The sequence below is a fragment of the Zonotrichia albicollis genome, chromosome 3, assembly GCF_047830755.1.
Source record: "Zonotrichia albicollis isolate bZonAlb1 chromosome 3, bZonAlb1.hap1, whole genome shotgun sequence".
In the NCBI taxonomy this organism is placed as follows: Eukaryota; Metazoa; Chordata; class Aves; order Passeriformes; family Passerellidae; genus Zonotrichia; species Zonotrichia albicollis.
In genome coordinates, this window is record NC_133821.1 from 56,487,702 (window position 1) to 56,509,383 (window position 21,682).

At 35.2% G+C, this 21,682-nt stretch overlaps 1 protein-coding gene across 16 annotated transcripts in view; it reads left to right on the top strand.

Annotated features, from left to right (window-relative positions):
* RYR2 (ryanodine receptor 2) overlaps nt 1–21,682 on the top strand; it is a 384,087-nt gene that overhangs the window by 241,453 nt on the left and 120,952 nt on the right. For all 16 annotated transcript variants that reach the window (XM_074537533.1, XM_074537522.1, XM_074537518.1 and 13 more), the window contains 14 exons: nt 1,636–1,810; nt 6,684–6,892; nt 7,770–8,122; nt 8,348–8,462; nt 9,350–9,510; nt 10,136–10,295; nt 10,440–10,526; nt 11,200–11,426; nt 12,333–13,131; nt 13,647–13,847; nt 13,979–14,084; nt 16,481–16,624; nt 18,503–18,776; nt 21,503–21,617. In XM_074537533.1, the coding sequence (XP_074393634.1) occupies nt 1,636–1,810; nt 6,684–6,892; nt 7,770–8,122; nt 8,348–8,462; nt 9,350–9,510; nt 10,136–10,295; nt 10,440–10,526; nt 11,200–11,426; nt 12,333–13,131; nt 13,647–13,847; nt 13,979–14,084; nt 16,481–16,624; nt 18,503–18,776; nt 21,503–21,617 (3,126 nt within the window). The remainder of the gene's footprint in view (nt 1–1,635; nt 1,811–6,683; nt 6,893–7,769; nt 8,123–8,347; nt 8,463–9,349; nt 9,511–10,135; nt 10,296–10,439; nt 10,527–11,199; nt 11,427–12,332; nt 13,132–13,646; nt 13,848–13,978; nt 14,085–16,480; nt 16,625–18,502; nt 18,777–21,502; nt 21,618–21,682) is intronic.

The window sequence follows — 21,682 nt, forward strand, 5'->3', positions numbered from 1 at the left end:
GGCTTAATCAAATTCAAAATACTGGCAGAGCTGTAATTAGCTATGAATAATTTCTTTAAAGTTCTTCTTTACTCTGTTGTTGTCTCTATAAGATGTGCCATTCAGGAATAAATATGGTTAAGATTATTAATACTAAGTGTTTTAGGCAAACTTTGATATAAAGTATTTGTAAAAATGTAAGAGTTCCAAAGAGTATACCTAGGTTTTCATAGAAATCCTTACAGCTTAAATGAAGTATGATAGAACCACTAAGATTTGCTCAAATTTAACTTTGCACAAAAAAAAATGACCAATTTAAATCTAGTAGTAAAAATATATAGGAAAACAAACCTTTATATTACTATCATCAGAATAGATTAAATGACTCATTGAAATTTTTAATTTCAGTATGGGGGCAAGTGCAGCAGCTGTCTGAACCATAATTGTTATTATGACTCATTGTCAAATTATTTCTTGTATCTGGTATTGGAATTAATTTTCCTTGTTACTGTTAAAATATGTAACAGAAATCAACAGAATTCCTGGATATTCCCAGCAAGATAAAGTTCTCAAGATGTATTTTATGTATGCTGTGGGAATTTATTTCTTTCCCATTCCTGTGCTCCATGAGAAGATTCCTAAAAGACAACTGGAAAGTTATTTTTGTTAAGTGTTTTACATAAACCACTCGAGTCCTCTATTTTTACTGGAATAGCTGTATAGTTGCCTTCTGAATCTTAGGGTTTGATGTTTAGGTCTCAGTCCATAAAGCTATTTTGTTGTGTTTGATTTTAATGGGTTCTTTCCTTGGTTGGAAAGAAAAATTTGACCTTCAAGATATCAAGAAAGGTTCATTGGTTTTGTACAACTTCTAGGATGGATACAGAGCATAAGCATCTACTTGTGATGAAATACTTGAATAGGAATTTTATCTGTTATTAGTTATTAATACTTTTTTTCCTGTGCTTGGTTACAGTAGCTCTTAACAGATATTAATTTACTTGAACTCCAGTCCAAGAGCCCATTGTAAGCCTTTGCAGTCTTTGGCTTGAAAGTCAGTCAGAGGAATCATGCCCTCAGCTACTACGGAATCTATCAGAAACACAGTGTTTGTATCATTCACAGATAGTTCTATTCTTTCCAAAATATGATATGAGAGAAAGATTAATTTATTTTGCACAAAATATTTTAAGAATTATGCTTAAGGGAACAATACAGATTGTTTGCAAGTAATGAATTTTTTAGACTGCTTGAGTAAATAAAGGAATTGCTTAAAAGGGGTTTGTGGAGTAGCTATTAAATATTGTAATTGATAGCATATTATTGTGATTAAAAGTCTTTCGTGGAGCTTCTGCAGAAAAAAAATCCATACTCTTATCTTTTACTAAAATGTTGAAATAGCAATTTTCCCTGTCAGCTCTCTTAGCAATATTTTATAATGCTGATGTGAGAGGTGCTGTCAAGAAGTTAATTGTTGGCTTTCCATATTCAGAGTCAGCTTGGAGTACTCACAGACACAGTTTTGGAATGATATTCTGTGAAAGTGTTAATTTTAAGGCCATCTTAATTGAGATAGTTAATTATTAGTTCTACCCGTGAAGATGAGAACACATACATTGTCACAATTTTCCTTTTAAATGCTTCTAATTATTTCAGGCGCAGCGGTGGCATCAAGGTAATGAGCATTTTGGCCGCTCGTGGTTGGCAGGAGATGTTGTTGGATGTATGGTTGACATGAATGAGCACACCATGATGTTCACCTTAAATGGTGAAATCCTGCTTGATGACTCAGGCTCAGAACTTGCATTCAAGGACTTTGAGGTTGCTGACGGTAAGTACTGTAATACATCATGCTGTTAACTTGCTATTGCCTGGTTTCTGCTCTGACTTCAATGTGTTTCCTTTGTGTTTCATCTCCCTGTTCTCATCCCTGACCCTGCCTCCCCTGACTTGTCCTTTTTTCTATGTGATTAGTATTAGCCTTTTGGAAAGAGAATTTGCTGGGTGTGACAATGAGGAAGAGATTTTTCTGTAGTTATCTCTGTGGCTATCTTTTGTTGTGAGACGCTTTACCTGTTCTTCAGGTATGTGTCTGAAGAGACAGATTAATAACTTTTAATATTTCATCCTCACTGCAGTAGATCACCATATGATGTAATAGAATCACAGAAAGTATCATAGAATGGTTTGAGTTGGAAGGGACCTTTTAAGAGCACCTAATCCACCCCCCTGCCATGGGGGGCAAGGACATCAGATTTTGTCTAGTACTGAAGTACTGAAATAATACCAAGTGTCTGTCTAGTTAGTGAGAAACCGGTAGCAAGTTTAAGCCATCTTAAAGTTTTGTTTTAGCACTGGGAGGATAAATGACATCTGATCCAGTCAGCTGATACAAAACTATCCTCCAAAATATTCTGCTTAATTATAAAGCAGCAGATTGAGCTTTGTGCTTATTGTAGGAGTCATGGTGCAGTTTTCAGCATCCACAAGCAGGTGCTAGTTCACTGTCAAGACATAACTTAAGAGATTGCTAAAGGCAGCAAAGATTGTGAGGGTCTGTCAGGTGGCAGATTGATTCTGTAACAAAGAAGTATCTTTGTTTATAAATTTAATTATATACCTGTGTGCAGATAAAAACAGAAAAGGAGTAAGAAATTGTAAGTTAACTGCCTAAAATTTCTGAACTATGGTAATGTCAAAAAAAATTAAGCTTTAAGCTTTCATTACTTGTAGTTACATATATTCTGCCATAAATATTATACATCTTTTGAACAATACAGGTGTAGCTGAGAGATAAAGTTAAATTTTTTGAACAACCAGAGCTCCAGATGCTACTGTTGGCTTACTCATCCCTACCCTATTCCCATGGGAAATATGAATTTCATACTTCTTAATTAGGCAATTCACTCTTTGAATTTTAACCACTTTATTTTCATCTGGATTTCAGAGTATTTTACTTTCAGGAGTACTTTGGGAGATTTTTTTTCCTTCCTTTGCCATACATTGGGAATCAGAAATATTTGTATTTTATTTAAAATTACATGATTGTAATTTTACAAAATTAATTTTCTGGACTGGTGCCTGTTACTTTACTGCCTTTGGATTTCCTTAGATACTGGGGTAGCATGATGAGGGAAAGGGATATGAGAACTGGCTCACAGTGTTATTGTTGTATGCAAAAAATAATCTCGGTGCCATTAAATTTTAGTGGCTTTCCAGTTACTAGTTAGTGTACTCCCATTGAGGAAGAGTTTCTGAAAGAAACTCAAATTCCATGAAATTCTGAGGGTAGGCTGCATTTATTCCAAGCTGATGAAATCACAGTGGTGCACTTTTTGTGGTGCTTGTTTCTAGCTGCTTGATCTAGGAAACAGATCTCTTCTGCTAAAAAAGTTCCTGGCTTGACACAGAGCCTGAAGGCTTTGATAACCATGTCACAGGCTTTATGTCAAAAATATTAGTATCCTTGTAACTCACATTAAGTTCCTTTAGTATTGCTTTTGTAGGAAAGAGCTTTGCCTTTGAAATAAGATGTCCTAGTTAATTTTCAAGGGAATGTGCTGACTGATCTTATATCTAATAACTCCAAAGCTATATTTGAAATTATTATGGCTGTTTAATACACAAATATTGGAGGCAAAAGGAGAGGGGAAGGGAAAACAACTGAACTGTGTATTGAGTGTGTATGTGCAAACACACATATGCAATACCCAAAAGAAATTTATGAAGTTTTTAAAATTTTTTTTTCTTTTTGGAAGGCTGGCTTGAGTTTGATTTTGTTACTGGCTCTCTTGCTTAACAGCACTGAGACCTTTCTGCAGGTTGCTTCAGTGAGTGAATCATGTGCATGTTTTATTGCTGCAAAAAGGGACCTTTCTCTTTAGAAAACAGTTAGAATTTCTGATGCAGCCGTACAGTAAATCAGTCCTGTAGATTTAATTTACTTAGGAACAATGAAAAGGGGATTTGATGATCTGCCAGCTTAGTAATATAGCTTGTGCTGCACGTTAGGTTGTACTACCAACAAGAAGAGCTCTTCGGGATTATGGAAGATGAATTTATTTAAGAGATATCACCTCAGTAGTAAAATTGATAAACATAATGGTGTCTTATTATGCATTTGTAGCAGATAAATTTGACTGTAGATATGAACAGGTACACTTGTACAACCCAAATCTTGTTTTGTCAAGTCATGATTTCTGAGAGCAGGAACTGTTTGTAGTGTTTGACAGATTGAATCAGGAGCTTCATCTTGTATTCTTGAAAGTAGGGAACATTATGGAAAGTGTTGCTCTCCTGTGCTTTTGCTGTATGTTAGAGACAGTGCTAGAGGGTTACTTTTCTTGGGGTAGTGTTTAAGTCTTCTTACTTCTTTTACTGTTTCATACAGTGAAATAAAATTTTCTCCATAGCCCAGTAATGCATCTGGAGATAAGAAGCCAGGTTAGCGGTAAATAATCTTTTTATGTAGCCTCCAGCTTGCAAGGGTTGCATGATATCTGTGAATAATAATATTTAAAATGGCTGGATACCCATTCAAAGATGGCTATTGAAATTCATTATTATTCTTTAGAAAGATATGTAGCTGTATTAACAGCACCACCCCCTATAAGATGCTCCGTCTTTACCATGTATAGAAGAGCCCTAAAACACCTAAATAACAACTAAATAATTGAAAAAATGATGCAGAATTTCACCAGAGATGGAAGTAAGGTCAGGACTGGGACTGGTGTTTATATTCCATTTATAGAGAGCCACAGTTACAGTTACAATTATGTTCAGGAATCACCTACATGTACAGTGCCTTCTGTTATCAGTGAGAACTGTATTGGTGAGAGGGACCGTCATCTTGATTTCACATTGCCTCCCTTGGCAAATTTCATGGGACACACTGCATTGAGTAAAAACATCAATGACAGCTTTACCTGTGTAGGAGTTTTCCCCATGTTTCATTGTTTACTTTCAGGGAATCTTGCAAATGCAAATTTATATTTTATTACATTTTATTTGTGTGTGTGTTTAAGATACTTGCTTCATATCTAACCTGTGTGGAAGGTGTGGATGTTTTTTGAAACCACAGGTAGGCGGAAGAATTACTGGTTTTTGGGTGATGAAATGAGAATTGTAAGGTTATTGAAAACAATTTTGATTTTGGCTTTGCTTAGCAACTTATGCAACAGCTTGTGGATTCCTTTAACTCAATCAAGTAAGTCGTCCCTATTAGAGCTGCTAGGTTTTATCATGGCACATATCTCTATATGTAGATGTGATTTTCCTATTTATGTGTTGTAATACACATAATACAATTATGTTCTGTTTAGTGCTGGAAAATATTTGCATTATTGTCCATCTCTAGATTTGCACTAGCAGAATTGACATTTATCATGTTATCCATTACTGCTATGTTGTCTGAGGAGTTGATGCCTTGTCATTTAAGAGCCAAGTTGTGAAGATAAAAATCTGGACTTCAAATTATGGCTAATAATGTTATGTCATTAAATTTATCATGTCTAGTGTAAATACACATGACAACCACTCTTGTGTACATGTAGTAAAATCTTCCAAAAGTGGTACTGAAGGCTGATAATTTGTCTGATGGACAGTAATTCCTGTAGATGGTGCTCTGGAGTTTGCCATGTCTCTGAAGAACAAACAGCAAGAATAGACTTTATTTTAATATGGGCAGCCTAAAGAAAAGTGAGAAACAACTTGATATTTTGTCCTCATATTTTTCAATACGTGTTATGTTCATGTGAATCAGAATCACTGAACAGAACTTCATATTTCTTATTGATAGAAAAGAAAACATTTTGTTGATAACTAGATCAAATGAATCTGCATAGTAGTTTATAACTGTGGAAATTGAAAAGCAGGATGAAAAGAAATAGAAGAAATAAAAGATTTTCTTAGGTTTTTAGACTGTGAAGCTGAAATCAAGACAAAGAAAAATTAAAATGTGCCTGCAGAGCAGATGTATGGGAAAAGTGCCCTTGCCCATTCTGGGGAATCAGGGGAAAAAAGTTGTAAAAAGAAGTCACAAATATGTTCCCTGTGCTAGTGAAACACAAGATGAATACAAATGTAAAACTGATTCAAAAGGTAAGACAGAAAAAATAATCCCAAACCAAAATACCTTAAATTTAATGAAGCTATGGTGTCATATTGTCAGTTCTCATATTCCAGAACCAGAGTTTTCTGAATTTTAAAAATATATTAATTTTATTTTTAAAAGAAATCTGTGACATACACTTTGTGCATATTTGTAGATTTTTTCCACTATTAGAGCTGCATGGACAAGCACTGTATTACTTTTGAAGTAAGATTCTCTCAAAATACAATGAATAATGACATTTTAGGAGGAATACCAAAAGTAATGAGACTTGAAGTAAAATTGGCAATACTATGCCAGCTCAGCAGAGAGATTAATGAGGAGCTGGCTATCCGACTCCGTGGAGTAGGTTGGATGTTGCCTAAAACTATCCATGACTATTAGAGGCCTTTTATTTTCAGAATTATGTTTAAGATACATTACTTGGTCACATACAAGATGTGATATGCTGTTGATGCTTACTTTCCTTTATAATATTTGCTCTTAGGGTTTTTGGGTTTTTTTCCCACAAATGGTTTTTTATTCAGTTATGGAAGAGAGCAGTTCACTGATATTCATTCTGAATAACCTACGTGTTCTTTCCTCTTCTTTTAAGGATTTCTACCTGTGTGCAGCCTGGGCCCATCTCAAGTGGGAAGAATGAACTTTGGAAAAGATGTCAGCACTCTAAAATATTTCACTATATGTGGCTTACAGGAAGGGTATGAACCCTTTGCTGTTAATACAAACAGAGACATCACCATATGGCTGAGTAAAAGGCTTCCTCAGTTTCTACCAGTGCCACAGAACCACGAACATATTGAGGTTTGTGATCCTAGTGAAATGTTTCTAGACACTTGAATATGTTTGAGTTATGTCACTACTTTTGTAGTTCCAAACAAGATTTTAATGTGATATGTTGACCCATTTCTGGATGAATCTTACACCTATTACAAATTTCTTACATTCAGTAGGGTTGCAAAGAATGTAATTGTTTGATTGCTAGTTTTTCTTTCTACAAAACCTGTACCTTGGTTAATGTGACAATCTGAGAGACAAATTATACAAGATGTCCTCATTAAAAGCTCCTTGTGCAGTGAGAGCTGTGTAAGGAACTTCCAGAAACAGAGCATTTTACAATAACAGATACCATGTGTTCTAGTGCACACACTTCTTAATTTTTCCATAGCTAATTGGTTTTGATTGTAATAAATATTTATTAGCCAATTTTGTCAACACTTATGTCCCAACCAGTTGTGCATCTTGATGGAGCTGAATTCATGCCTTGTAAGTTTTCCATGAAATTCTTCTGAAATGGTATAATAAGAACTCTTTTTCAGCTAGTGTGTGGCATTTAAAAAACACCTTATGTTCTTTCATATGTACATGCATGATTTTTATTCATTGGTCTGTGTTGTTCGGGACTGGGTTGGATTTGTGTTGGAAAGGATTATGATGAGAGGCATAATTTCTTTGTGACTTTTTTTTACATTTTAATAATGGAGCAACAAAAACCATCCACTTCTCATAGTATTTATTCCCCTTCAAAATGGCAGCACATTATTTCAATGCATTAAACCGTGGGCACAGTGCTGTTGCAAGTGTTGCAAGTCATGGATGCTTATTGTGGAAATAGAAATTGAATATTTATATGGCAGAAAAAGCATCAGCTTTACAAAAACAACATCTTTATGTTTCATAGGTGATGAGAATTGATGGCACTATAGACAGCTGCCCCTGTCTGAAGGTCACACAGAAGTCCTTTGGTTCACAGAACAGTAAAACAGATGTCATGTTTTTTCGATTGAGCATGCCCATTGAATGTGCTGAGGTCTTCTCCAGATCAGCTGCAGGAGGGTTACCAGGCTCTGGTCTTTTTGGCCCAAAAAATGACTTGGAAGATTATGATGCCGATTCTGATTTTGAGGTTCTAATGAAAACTGCTCACGGTCATCTAGTTCCTGACCGGACAGAAAGAGAAAAAGATGCCACAAAACCAGAGCTGAATAACCATAAGGATTATGTTCAAGAAAAGCCCTCGCGTCTTAAACAAAGGTTAGTAGCTTGCTACCTTTTCCCACTCCTCCCCCTTCTGCTTCTCAAAAGTAGAGGAAAATGCCACTCATGTCTGGCAAACCAGTCAAGCAACTTTTGAGTATACAGTTTAAGGTCAGAAATAAGTGCTTTTAAGAATAAGCTTGTCTCTTTCTATTTTCTGAATAATTTGCCTTTGTGATTGGGCTTTTAGTAGATATTTTAATTTTAATTTTTTTATTGCAGATTTATGCTCAGGAGGACAAAGCCAGATTATAGCATGAGTCACTCTGCACGGCTTACTGAGGATGTGCTAGCAGATGATAGGGATGACTATGATTATTTGATGCAAACTTCCACGGTATTGTAATATAGGATTGATGTTTTAGCTGTTTGGGGTTTTTTAGTTGTTTAGTTTGTCTTTTTTTAATACTTACTTTTGGTTTTGGTTGTTGTAAAAATTCCAGAAACAGTCTAATTTTCAGTTTAAGTGTCTGTGATAGTTCTGAGCTTCTACTTAAGACTGTTTTGTTCATTTTATTTTGATTTGATTGTCAGACTAAAGCCATTTCCAAATGAAAACCTATAAACTGGTTTAATCTGTATTTGAAACTACTGTTGATAACACTAGATATAAAAGAGGACAATTAAACAGTTTTAGAATGATGGAATAAATTGGAAAAGATACATTAAAGTAGTAGGTCAGTGTTCAGGACCATTTGAAAACATCTCTACTAATTCTTCAGAACATTTATTTAATGGAATTCCATAAATTCTATTTATTTAGTGGAATTCCCAGTGAAAGTTTTTTGAAGGTTTTTTAGATCTTTCTCTGACAAGATCAACTCCATAAACACTGATTCCTCAATGTTCAAAGGAAAACAAACTCCTTGTCTGGATGTGTTCTCTTGCTAAAAGATATTAGAAACTGAATTACCTGCAGTATAAAAATTATAGTTGCTGTAGCAATACAGCTTACAATGCCATGATGCAGAAGCCTTCAATAGAAGCATATAAGCTACATTTAATCTTGTCCATTTTTTTTGTTTTAAAATGCATATTTTGTTGGCTGTGTTTTGGTTTGTGTTTATAGTATTTGTTGCTTTGCTTGGTGAATTGCACTTGAACAAGCCTATGCTACCTTTAAATAAGATAGCATTTTCAGATTTAGGGCAGCAAATTCTGAATCAAACTGATACACTGGGGAACAAACACTAACATTTGATAATATTATTTTTTTATTAACAGTATTATTACTCTGTGAGAATATTTCCTGGTCAAGAACCTGCTAATGTCTGGGTGGGCTGGATTACGTCAGACTTTCACCAGTATGACACAAGCTTTGACTTGGACAGAGTGCGTACCGTCACAGTTACACTGGGAGATGAAAAAGGGAAGGTTCATGAGAGGTTGGTTATAATTTTGTTAAAAAGACCTGTATTTTATACCCATACAAGCAGCTTGCAATTTATAAGGTGTAAATCCACTCCATTAAATGTAATTGGATTGATGTAGAAAAAAAAATTAAAATGGCAATAGTAGGGAAGAGTTAATTTAATTGTTATGTGCTCTTGCTTGCGAAGAAAGAGTGGACTAATAGTCTAGTTAAATCAGTAGGTACTGAAAAGTAAAATAGTACAGCTTTTTATATAGTTTGAAATTATGATCCTGTAGATATTGACTTGAGAGACCAAAATCAGTACATGAGCTTGTCTCAGCACTTCAGATTATTACATGTACCAGAAGCTTTTCTTATGCTTAACGTTAAATGATTTAAAACTTTGACTTACAAAGCCAGTTTCATCTTTGGTATTTTACAAACGATGTGGACTTTTTAATATATTGTCATCTTAAGTTTTTATTTTTCTTTCCGTTATGATGTCCACGTTTCATTGAATTTTGGCAGTGGTTAGAATGTGATCCATTGTTTTTGGCCACAAGGCCCTGTATATTTGCACCCATGCAAGGCTGTTCTTAGTATGTTGCAGAAATTGTGCACACCATTCATAAATAAATTTATCTTTTGACATTCAGTATAAAACGCAGCAACTGCTATATGGTGTGCGCAGGAGAGAGCCTGAGCCCTGGACAAGGACGTAATAATAATGGCCTGGAGATTGGTTGCTTGGTTGATGCTGCCAGTGGCCTGCTGACCTTCACAGCTAATGGCAAGGAGCTAGGCACATACTATCAAGTGAGTATTTTTTTAGAATGTATTGCAGCAAGAAGGGGGAAAAATGAATTCTTAGCCTACAGCATTAGAGGCTTTAGTACAAGACTGTAGAGAAAAAGTAATCATCACTGCTACGGCAGTAATTTGTCCTTTTGTTTGATCTAGGTTGAACCAAGTACAAAGTTGTTTCCTGCTGTATTTGCTCAAGCTACAAGCCCCAATGTTTTCCAGTTTGAATTGGGAAGAATAAAGGTAAATAATGCTGGGTTTTGTGCAGGTTTAGGACTAAGAAATCATATAAAATAGGTTTATTTTATTTTTGCCATTTATTTCCTGTGATGTGTTCTTGGTATTTGGGACATTTTCTATGACTCCAAGTGCTTGCACTATTGCTATTTTTATTCTTAACTCAGTTTTCAATACTTAATGAATTTAAAATACAGTACATTGAATAAAAAGGGTGTAAACTGATCAGAATTTTCTGAGTCTTGTCTTTCATGGTGAAACAAAATCACTTAGGTTGGTAAAGCAAAACTTTTAGTTTCACAAACAGAAAATGGATGACTGGTGTATCTGAAGAATTTGGTTAGAGTTTTAAAATAAAACTGAGCTGAATTTTTCTACCTTGCTTTGGATACTTGGATGTCTAAGAAATGAGAAGAGGTGAAAGAAAAGTGGAGTCCAAGGAATTAACCACATGTGGCAGTCAAGTTAATGTTTCAAATTCGGCTATTCTTAAAAAACAAATATGGAAAATGCTGTCTTGCTGCTAATCTTCCAAGAGTTGCTTGTTTTAAAAGCTAGGGAAAATGCTGATTTCCTGTTTTACTTGACTTCACTATATGTTGACCATATTTCTGGATAAGAAATGCAGTGTTTGGTAAAGATGAGGAAACTGATTGTCTCTTCCTTTGGAATTTTCCAGAATGTAATGCCATTATCTGCTGGATTATTCAAAAGTGAACACAAAAACCCGGTCTCTCAATGTCCTCCACGTCTCCATGTCCAGTTTCTGACTCATGTCCTTTGGAGCAGAGTGCCAAACCATTTTTTGAAGGTGGACGTGTCTCGGATCAGTGAACGCCAAGGCTGGATGATACAGTGCCTGAATCCTTTGCAGTTCATGGCCCTTCATATTCCTGAGGAAAACAGGTTGATGTTTGTTTTGTACTGTGCCAGAATTATGTTGGAATTGTGAACCTAGTCATACAATTCCAGCTATGTAAGAAAGGCCCAAGGTCTACTCTGTGTTTATAACACAAGTAAATACAGACTGTGTTTTAATTAATGCTAAAAATTATATCAATTTTGGAGTTTTAAAATCTCCCTTCTTTAACTCTGTTTCCAACCTCTCCCAATTTCTCTCCAAACATGTCAATAGTACATGTAGTTTTGAAAAGTAAATTAAAGAAACTCTGCTTATATATTATTAAAGATAATCTGTAAAATAAGTAAAATATCTGGTTATGTTGAGATTTTTCAAGATTTGTGACCGATTTAATTAATCTGTTCCCTTAATTTTTCTAAATTTAATTGAAACAATTGAAGAATTTAATTCTGTGATTTCCTTGATACCCAAATTCCTGAGCATTTTGCCAGTGCCTAAACTGAAAACAAAGTCACCAAGAACCCCAACACTGAACTTTCTTCAAATGTACTTGTTAGTCTGCTGCCACTTTGCACCCCAGATTTAAAGCCAGTAAATGATATAAATATCTTAACTCCAACTGGTTTTAAAACCCTAATTTTCACCTATGTGAATTCTTGTTCGTAGTATAAAAAAATATTCTGTGTTAAGTAAATGATTTGCATTTTTTTCCCACTGAAAGTAGTTAAAGTAATGATTTTAGGAGTGATTTGAATAAATTTGATATTATATTTTTTTTATTAGTCTTGGTTATTACATCGACAGTATTTCTCACATGAAAGCTGAAATGTGGGGAAAACCCATCCCTGGAACTGATATTGTGCTGATGTTATCCTTAGGGAGAAGTTTGAATCCCTTAAAAAGACATTTTTGCCTATGTGATTTACTGTGTTGTTTTTTCTTCTCCCCAGAACAATTGATATTTTAGAGCTGACAGAACAAGAGGAATTGCTGAAATTTCACTACCACACCCTCCGATTGTATTCAGCTGTTTGTGCTTTAGGCAACAACCGAGTGGCCCATGCTCTGTGCAGCCATGTGGATGAATCTCAGCTCCTCTATGCTATTGAGAATAAATACATGCCAGGATTATTACGTGCAGGATATTATGACTTGCTCATTGACATCCATCTCAATACCTATGCAACTGCCAGGCTGATGATGAATAATGAATTTATAGTTCCAATGACAGATGAGACCAAGAGTATTACTTTGTTTCCTGATGAAAACAAAAAACATGGCCTTCCTGGTATAGGACTCAGCACTTCATTAAGGCCAAGAATGCAGTTTTCCTCTCCAAGTTTTGTAAGCATTAGCAGTGAATGCTTTCAGTTCAGTCCTGAATTCCCTCTGGAAATTTTGAAGGCCAAAACCATAGAGATGCTGACTGAAGCTGTCCAGGAGGGAAGCCTCCACGTCAGAGATCCAGTTGGAGGTTCTACAGAATTTCTGTTTGTTCCTCTCATCAAGCTCTTTTATACCCTCCTAATTATGGGAATCTTCCACAATGAGGATCTGAAACACATCTTGCAGTTGATTGAGCCCCGAGTTTTCAAAGAAGCAATGAGCCAGGAGGATGAAATTGATTTCTCAGAGAAAGAGTTCAGTTCAGATGAGCTCAAATCAGAAGAAGAAGAAGAAACCAGAGGGGAGCAAATGCCAAAGGAAGGACTCCTTCAGATGAAACTTCCAGAACCTGTGAAATTACAGGTAAAAGTACTGTCTTGATAGTGATTGCTCCTGGTTTTTTCATGTGGTAATTTATTTATTTTCAAGGAATAAAGCATTTTGAAATTAATGTTTTCAGTTAAATAGAGATGTAATTTGCTTACAGAAAATGAGAAGACTTAGTATCTTTCTGATGATACAAATTTGCTCACCATAGAACAAGCAACTATCGTTTCATTAAAAAGAATGACTTGCTCAATGCCATTAATAGCAAATTCCTCCTTTTTATGGATTCAAACAGAACAGAAATTCCCTAGAAGAAAGGGATAAATCCATTCTCTTGTAGCTTTAGTTATGTCTTAGGCACATTAATCCCTTGCAGATGTCAGATATTCTGGTGTAAGTTTTCTTTACATGTAGTAAATAACAGCATGCAATGATCCAGACACTTTATTGGATAGTAACTTGCTCTAGGAAATCCATCCTTACGTGCCTAATATGCAGAAGATATTTCTTGGCTTGCCAACTCATGTCTCTTACAACAACTGTTTTCTCAGATGTGTCACCTACTCCAGTACCTGTGTGACTGCCAAGTGCGACACCGAATAGAGGCCATTGTCGCATTTTCTGATGATTTTGTGGCCAAGCTCCAAGAGAACCAGCGCTTCCGGTACAATGAAGTGATGCAGGCCTTGAACATGTCTGCTGCCCTGACAGCTAGGAAAACAAAAGAATTCCGATCCCCTCCTCAAGAGCAGGTACAGCTCACAGTGGACAGTTTCTTTCTTGTTGCACTTTATTTGCTTTTTATGTTGCAGAGTTCTGTTTGATTTTAAAGTTTTTCCTTTTGGAGATCGGTGTAATTTGTTTTTTCTTTGTATTCTCTAAGATTAACATGCTGCTGAACTTTAAAGATGATAAAAATGATTGTCCTTGCCCTGAAGAAATTCGGGATCAACTCTTGGATTTTCATGAAGACCTAATGACACACTGTGGTAAGTCTTGTTACTGAATATTTTTACTTTTTAAATATTATTAGCTTTAGAAGCAATTTTAATAAGAAATTTTATGTAAGAAACATCAACTGAATAGTTTGTAAATTACACTGTAAACATTTTAATTATTATGAAAAAAAAAAATTAGCTTTCAGTCAAAACCAAGGAAATATTCTTATCCTTATCTGGTTAAACTAGAAGGGATGTTTTGTTTCTAGATGCATGTTTTGTTTCATAAGCACCTGTTTTGCAGGCTGACAAACTCAATTCCTTCATTCTGTCCTTATGGGGAAAGCAGTCATCATCTGGATCCAAATGATGATCATGACATGATCATCAATGGGTCATTGTTTGATGCTTTCCAGCTTTTCAATATTTTTCTTGTGTTTGGTAACAGGAAATGCAGATTAAATAAATAATTTAGATGAACATTTGAAAGGAAAACAAGGTTTATCTTTTGATTCTTTCAATATTTCTGTAGTTTTCCATTGTTCTCGTCTGTTCAAATTACTTAACATAATTCTTTTCATTACCTTTTTCCGGTAGGGGAAAATAGGAATTTGCATTATCTACAAGTAGAAAATGAATTTTGTGGGTCAGAGGGTGCATCATCATAGAGCAGAACTAATTACTCCATGTATTGCACAATAAGTAAAACAGTTACACATCCTAAGTCCAATGTTTGCTTAGTCAGCCACCACTTGGGGATTCACATTTTGTGGAATGGTTGAGAGACAATATATTGAAAGTTTGCAAATTGAAAAAGGACAACTAGAGCTCAGGGAGTAGCACAACTGTGGGAAATCAGACATTTCATTTGGGTAATTTGAGACCATCTCTGTTTTCCAATTGATAAGACATTTCAGTGTCTTTACTGTTAATTAGTTTGGTAAAGAAGACTACTATCCAAATAATTTTCTAACATGATTTAGTTTGTAATATGAATTTACTGATGATCATTGAAGTATAGTGTAGTGTCAGTTGCCCTGTTACAACAAAGTGCAACAAAATAACTTTTAATATAAGCGGAGTTGTATCTAATGCAAAAAATTCAGACAACTAGAACCAGATGCAATAAATTTAGAAGAATGATGTTATGTCATGAAGAGACATCCTATAAAATTAAAGACTGCTAAAGAACTCTCCACAAAACCCTTAACTTCAAAAATTTTTTTGGAAACTAAAAAAATCCAGAAAATGGTTGAATGACATTTTGTACTTGGACTTAGTGTGAGTAATAGGGGTAGGTCAAGATTTTGAATTCCTCTGCAATGTATGCATGGATCAATAAGTTGGAGAGAAATGAGCTGATAGGAATCCCATGAAGTTCAGCATGGAGAAGTACATAGTTCTGCACCTGGGAAGGAATAACTCCTGCAGCAAGGATGGAATAGGCACCAAATTAGAAAGTAGCTTTGCACAAAAGGTGGGGTCTTCAGTACAAAAAAGACATGGCCATACTGGAGTGATGTCAGGGAGAAGGCGTCAAAGAAAGTTAAATTCTTGGACCATCTTTTGTACAAGGAGAGAATGAGAGGACTGGGGTTTAACTTGAAGAGAAAACTCAAAGGGGGATGGCATCAATGTATATAAATACCTGTTGGGTAGGGGGAGTTTAGAAGGCTAAGACACACTTTCCTCAGAGATGTCTAGTAATACAAGCTGAAAATCAGAGAATTCTATTTGTTTGTTACTGTAGGGTGCTGGAACTCAAGGATAGGTTACTCAGAGAGGTTGTGGAGTCTCTTCACCTTAGGAGATATTCAAAACCTCACTGGACATGGTTCTGGGCAGCTTGCCCTTGGACTTGTTTTGAGCTGGGAGGCTGGAATCTAAAGGCTCACTGCAAACACAACTGTTTTGATTCTGTGAATCCTCACATTAATTCTTTTTACGTTTTTATAGCTTATTATAGTAATTCCGTGAAAGAGCACTGTATTGTGAGGGTGGCTACTTTCTTCTGACTGATCACTGGAAAGTATATTTGTTGTAACACTTCTACTTTCACTTCTTTTATATGTTTTACCTAAAAATCTTTACTACTATCACTTCAACCACACTGTATCTCTAGGGACTTTATCTACACTTTTGGGCTACTTATGTCCAAAACGCAGGCATCAGTGTTGGTGGGGAAAAGTGAATACTGGGGGACATGTATTTATTATATGTTTTATATGTAACATCACGCAAGTTATACACTAAATTGCCCAGGTATCTGTACTTTCCTGCTTGGCACATATGTCTGTTCTATACTTGTTCCAAATGCTGGTTAAGCATGTCCCATATAAAACTCAGAGCAGAGCAACAGTTCAGTTTAATTATGTTTGTACACACAAGATGTCTGTAGCTTGCTTAATTTTATTCTTTCACTACTTGGTGCATTTATTTAATTTCAGGAATTGAACTAGATGAAGATGGAACCTTGGATGGCAACAGTGATTCAACCATTAGGGGTCGCCTCCTATATCTTATGGAAAAAGTTACATATCTGAAGAAGAAACAAGATGAGAAGACAGTTGATGAGGAGGATAAGACATCCTGTAAGTAAAATGAAATCAGTTTATTGCAACTTAATTACAAAAGGGAAAAAGAAGCGGACCAGGAAGTTCTTGACACATTTTCAGCCAAAACGAGGTGTATTTTTAGTGAAATAGCTGTGCACTTTAAAGTTTGTAGCTTAACTCAAAACAAGCACAGATGGATTTATTAGGCAGATTTGTTTCCCAATGGGATGTAGAGGAAAATTTCTTTTAGCAGCACTTCTGCCCCATTTCCTTTGTTGGTTCATAAATTTTTCAGAATATATCTTGCTATTAGTAGAATGAGTACAGACTTAATAATTCTAGCAAGGTCCTCTTTTATAACTTCCTCAGCTGCAGCAGCTTCAAATCAGTATTTGCATGAAGATTACCATATGAAATAATCTGCCATTAGACTGTAATTAGCAGAAGCCTCCCCACCCAACCTAAAATTCAAGATTTGCTGACTGTAACTGCTATTCTCATTTTCTGATACTTTCTGCCTTTTCATCTTGATAAGAATCACTGCCAGTGGCATCCTAGTTCTGAAGTGGGTGCCAACTGACTATTTAAATTTTATGTATCTTTTTATTTGTCAGTGTTGCCTTTATTTTTATCTTTTTTTCCCCTTTTTTGTTGTATGAGGCACTTTCAAATGTCCTTATTTTTTATGTGATAATTAGAGGCTAGGTCTGTGCAGAATCTCGTGATGAATATTCTCTCTTCCTGTTTTTCCTTGTAGTAAGCATAAAGGCTCTATAAAACCTGATTCTCTCTTTCTCATATTAGTAGAAAGAGTATTATGTTAAACAAATAGACCCACAGTATAACTGAAATACAGTATTGCAGTTATCAAAACAGGAACAAAGTGATTGCCTGCTCCCAGGATTCTTTATGAAAAAAAAAAAAAAGCAACCAGAACAAACCGACCACCCAAAAACTGGATTGTGTCCCTTCTTGTAATTAATTATTTCAGTCCTTCTGAAGTATCAGCCCAAACACCTTATTTTAAAAGTGTTTCTATTATTAAAAAATGTTATACTCTTTGTCAATGGAAATACCTGTAGTGCAGTGCCTGGACAGTAACAATGAAATACATTATTACTATTCTTTTTACTCCATTCCTTTTATTAGCATGAATTCTCTTTTTTGTGAAGCGTTCTATTTTCTGGAAGCTCCTATTTCTTCAGTATCTTTCTGTAATTACTTTTCTTTTTTTTGTTTGAGTTAACCTGGAATTACCTTAATTGCAATTACACAGCTTGACTATATCAACATATCTTTCCCAAACATACATATACCCCAACTAATAGAGATTATCAGTGGCACTACCAGATACAGGTTCCTTGTTGCATTGAAGACTGAACTGGGAATATGTAAATTATGATCTCTCATTTATTTAATAATAGTGTCTTTATTTATTTTGAAAGGCCTTTGTCTTTGGAAAAGAAATAAATTAAATTATTTTGATGTGTACATTATAAAACTTTGAGTGATACAGAGCTTAAGCATGTAAATAAATATCATTTACATGTGCTATCAGTATAATTTTTCAGCCTTACTTCATAATAGGCTAAAAAAGCACTCAGACCTGTATTTATAGAAAAATATTGAAAGCAATATACAGAAATAAATCTAGTGACTTCGGGAGCATCCTGTATATCTTCATACATTTTTTGTGTTTAATTTTAATTTTTAGTATAGGTTTTTGGTTTTGAGATATTTCTGCTTCTCTCATGCAGTTTTTCTTTGATAGACTGCTGAAGAAATGCTAAGAAAAAAATGCTTCTTAGGAATTAAATTAATTCAAATTCATGTTGCATAGTGGGTTCTGAGTGACTAGCAGTAGGGAGATGAACAATTAATGGTAATTCTGTGATTTATTTCTTTTCTTCACAGCTACTCTCCAGCAGTTGATTTCAGACACGATGGTGCGTTGGGCCCAGGAGTCAGTGATAGAAGACCCGGAATTAGTGAGGGCCATGTTTGTGCTGCTCCATCGCCAGTATGATGGTATTGGTGGTCTGGTTCGAGCCCTACCAAAGACCTACACCATAAATAGTGTGTCTGTGGAAGACACCATCAACCTTCTCGCATCCCTTGGCCAAATCCGTTCTTTGCTTAGTGTCAGAATGGGGAAGGAGGAGGAGAAGCTTATGATTCGTGGATTAGGGTAAATAACTGGAGTGTAACTTCTCTTTATTTACAGATTTTGTTATTTGCTGTATGGTTATGGCTGAGGTTGCACCTGAAGTTTGAATCTGAATATGGGTATAAATGCAGGCAGTGCTCTCAGTTATGCAGTATATTCTCAGTATTAAGATAAAGCCTTTGTAGAACTATATGTATCATATGAGGGGAAAAGTGGTTGACCACCTGTAAGACTTCTGAAAAAGTTGAAAATATGTGTGTAATATTTTATGATATCAGAACCTATCTTATTACTGCATTTTAAATAGTATGGCTGTGAAGAATCCTGTCAAGAACACTACCCATTCTCTATGAATGCACCGGCTGTTGGCTCTTGACACATAGGATTTCCCCCAGCAGTCAGTTAATGGAGTTGTGCTTATACATCCTTTGTTGTACATATGCCATCCTTTTTATTGCACTAAATGTAGATAATGTGTTTGAGCTGGGAAGTAGTTCACACACTGTTATTCTTCCTAATTGTATGATTAATAATAGTGAAGTATAGGCTAATAAAGAGGTCAATTGGAGGAAATGGTAAAGCAAACATGATAGTCTCTAGCACGAAAGAGGTTAGCTGGATTTTTCTCTCATGTTTTTCAAAGAGATGTCTTTTGATTTTAAGCATCAGCTGTGATTTTTTGAAAATCTCCAGTCAGCAAGAGCAATGAGAACGAAAAACACATTATATAAAGAATGTCAGGAATGCAAACAGAAGCAAAGCTTTTGTTGTGCAAAATACTTTTTTTTCCTGTTTGCTTTTTAGCTTACTGAAACCTCAAATATCCAAAAAAAAAAGTCTATACATAATTTTACATTGTCATTATAAACAATGCCTACTTCTCAGGTTACCAGCAGGTCTCATCAGTGTTTCATGGTTGCTGAAGTCTTTGGCATACGCATGGTAAGGCTTTGGCAAAAGGCAGAGTTTGGCATCTGTCAAGAGACGAAGTACTGGCATTTCCAAATCTACCTTTCTATACAGATTGAAAATGTTTGATTTCACTCCAATTTAGGAGTAATCACTCACTCCACTAAAATGAGTGAGTGATTACTAGATTGGGTTTTCATGTCATGTTTTGTGTTTAGTTCTTACACATATTTTTCCTCAACATTTTCTACTGTGAATTAAGAACCAAGATTTTCTGAATATATTGACCATTAATGGTTTTTTTTGCTGATACATGAAAGTCTGGTGTAACTTAAGCCACTGTTGTCATACCTCTTCCTGTCACCTTTCTTGGTAGTCTCCATAATATCTTGTTTAACCTGTAAGTTATCCAACTGTGGTATTTTTACCTTTTCTAGGTTAAACTGAGCTCCAATACCTTTTCAGAAATACCAGTTTTCGTGGGGTTTTTTTGTTTGTTTGTTTGTTTTTTTTTTTGTTTTGTTTTGTTTTGGTTTTTTTTTTCTGTGAGTGGTATTCCTTTCTTTCAGCTGATAAATGGAAGTGTTACTTATTGCTGCTTTAAAACTCAGTTTCCTCAGAAATGCTGTTAAGGTTTTTTTTTTCCCCTAAGTGTGACATTTTATAATGCAGTTCACAGTTAAACAGAACACTGAAACATTTGCAAAGTAGGGCAATGTTGCTGGCCAGCCCTTGAGGTGACTTTTTTTACTTTCTGTACTGCTTTCTGTAAAAGAAAGCTGCTGCAGATAACCAGGAGTTTAGAATGTCTTGGAACATTGATACCATTGAGGTATTTTTTCAAGCCTGAAGCATTAGTGGAGAGAGGAGATGAGACAGCATTTGGAGGCATCATTACTGATGTGAAATTCAGTTTTAGGTTTTGGGAAAAAAATTACTGGGAGTCAAAAATTCAGTGTCAAATAGTCTTCTTCACATCTCATCTTTTAAAAGGTTTTATTTTCCCTGCCTGAGAGGAGGAGGTTTAGGTCAGGAAGAAAAAAACCAAAACAGTTTAAAATGTACAGTGAAATTTGAACAGTTGCCAACAGTTTTTCTCTAGTGACCTGCTAATCCTTTTCTCCTATGGCCTAATTGCTTTCACAGTTATTGATGGGTTTTATTTGATTTCAAGACTAATTATATTTTTTAGAAATTTAATTACTCTTTAAAATGGACATTTTTATTGGCTATACCATGTCAAATAAAATATTGACGTTATGATCCTAAAGTCTGATTTTAAATATGAAAATCTGTTCTGATGAAATATATAGAAGAGTTCTGCTAAACAGTAAATTGTGAATAATATTTGTGCAGCTTCTGGTTTTGACACTTAGAAGATAGCTGGATACCTCTTTCCCCTAGGATTTTTTTAATTGCTTTTGATGGCAGATAGCAAATGTCTTCACGTTTTAATAATCTAAAAGGCATTTTGTTTCAAAAAGATTTTGCACAATTGAATTTAAAATAAAAAATAATATAGCAGTTTTGATGATGCTCTTGTCAGAACATAATTTAAGATCTGAGCAGAATTTCTAATGAGAGTAGAAGACTCTTCTACTCCAGTGTAATCAAGGGGTAATTAATGCACTAACTATAATATGGGAACATAAAGGTCATGTTCTTCCATAGTGTGCATAGAAAAATAGACAGGAGAGACTGAAACTCAATGGGAAAAGTCCCTGAGGCAATTTTTTACGTCAGGAAGTGGTGAAGAATTGCACAGTAAATCAGCTTTGCAAATAACTTAATAGGTAAACTACTTGCCCATAACATTTTTTAATTTTGTTTTCCTGTAGAGACATCATGAATAATAAAGTATTTTACCAACATCCAAATCTCATGAGAGCTTTAGGCATGCATGAAACTGTCATGGAAGTGATGGTGAATGTGCTTGGTGGAGGAGAATCCAAGGTAAAGCATTTCACTGTTAGAAGGCAGAGGGTTTACAGTAGAGTTGGTAAAAGCTTTTTCCCATA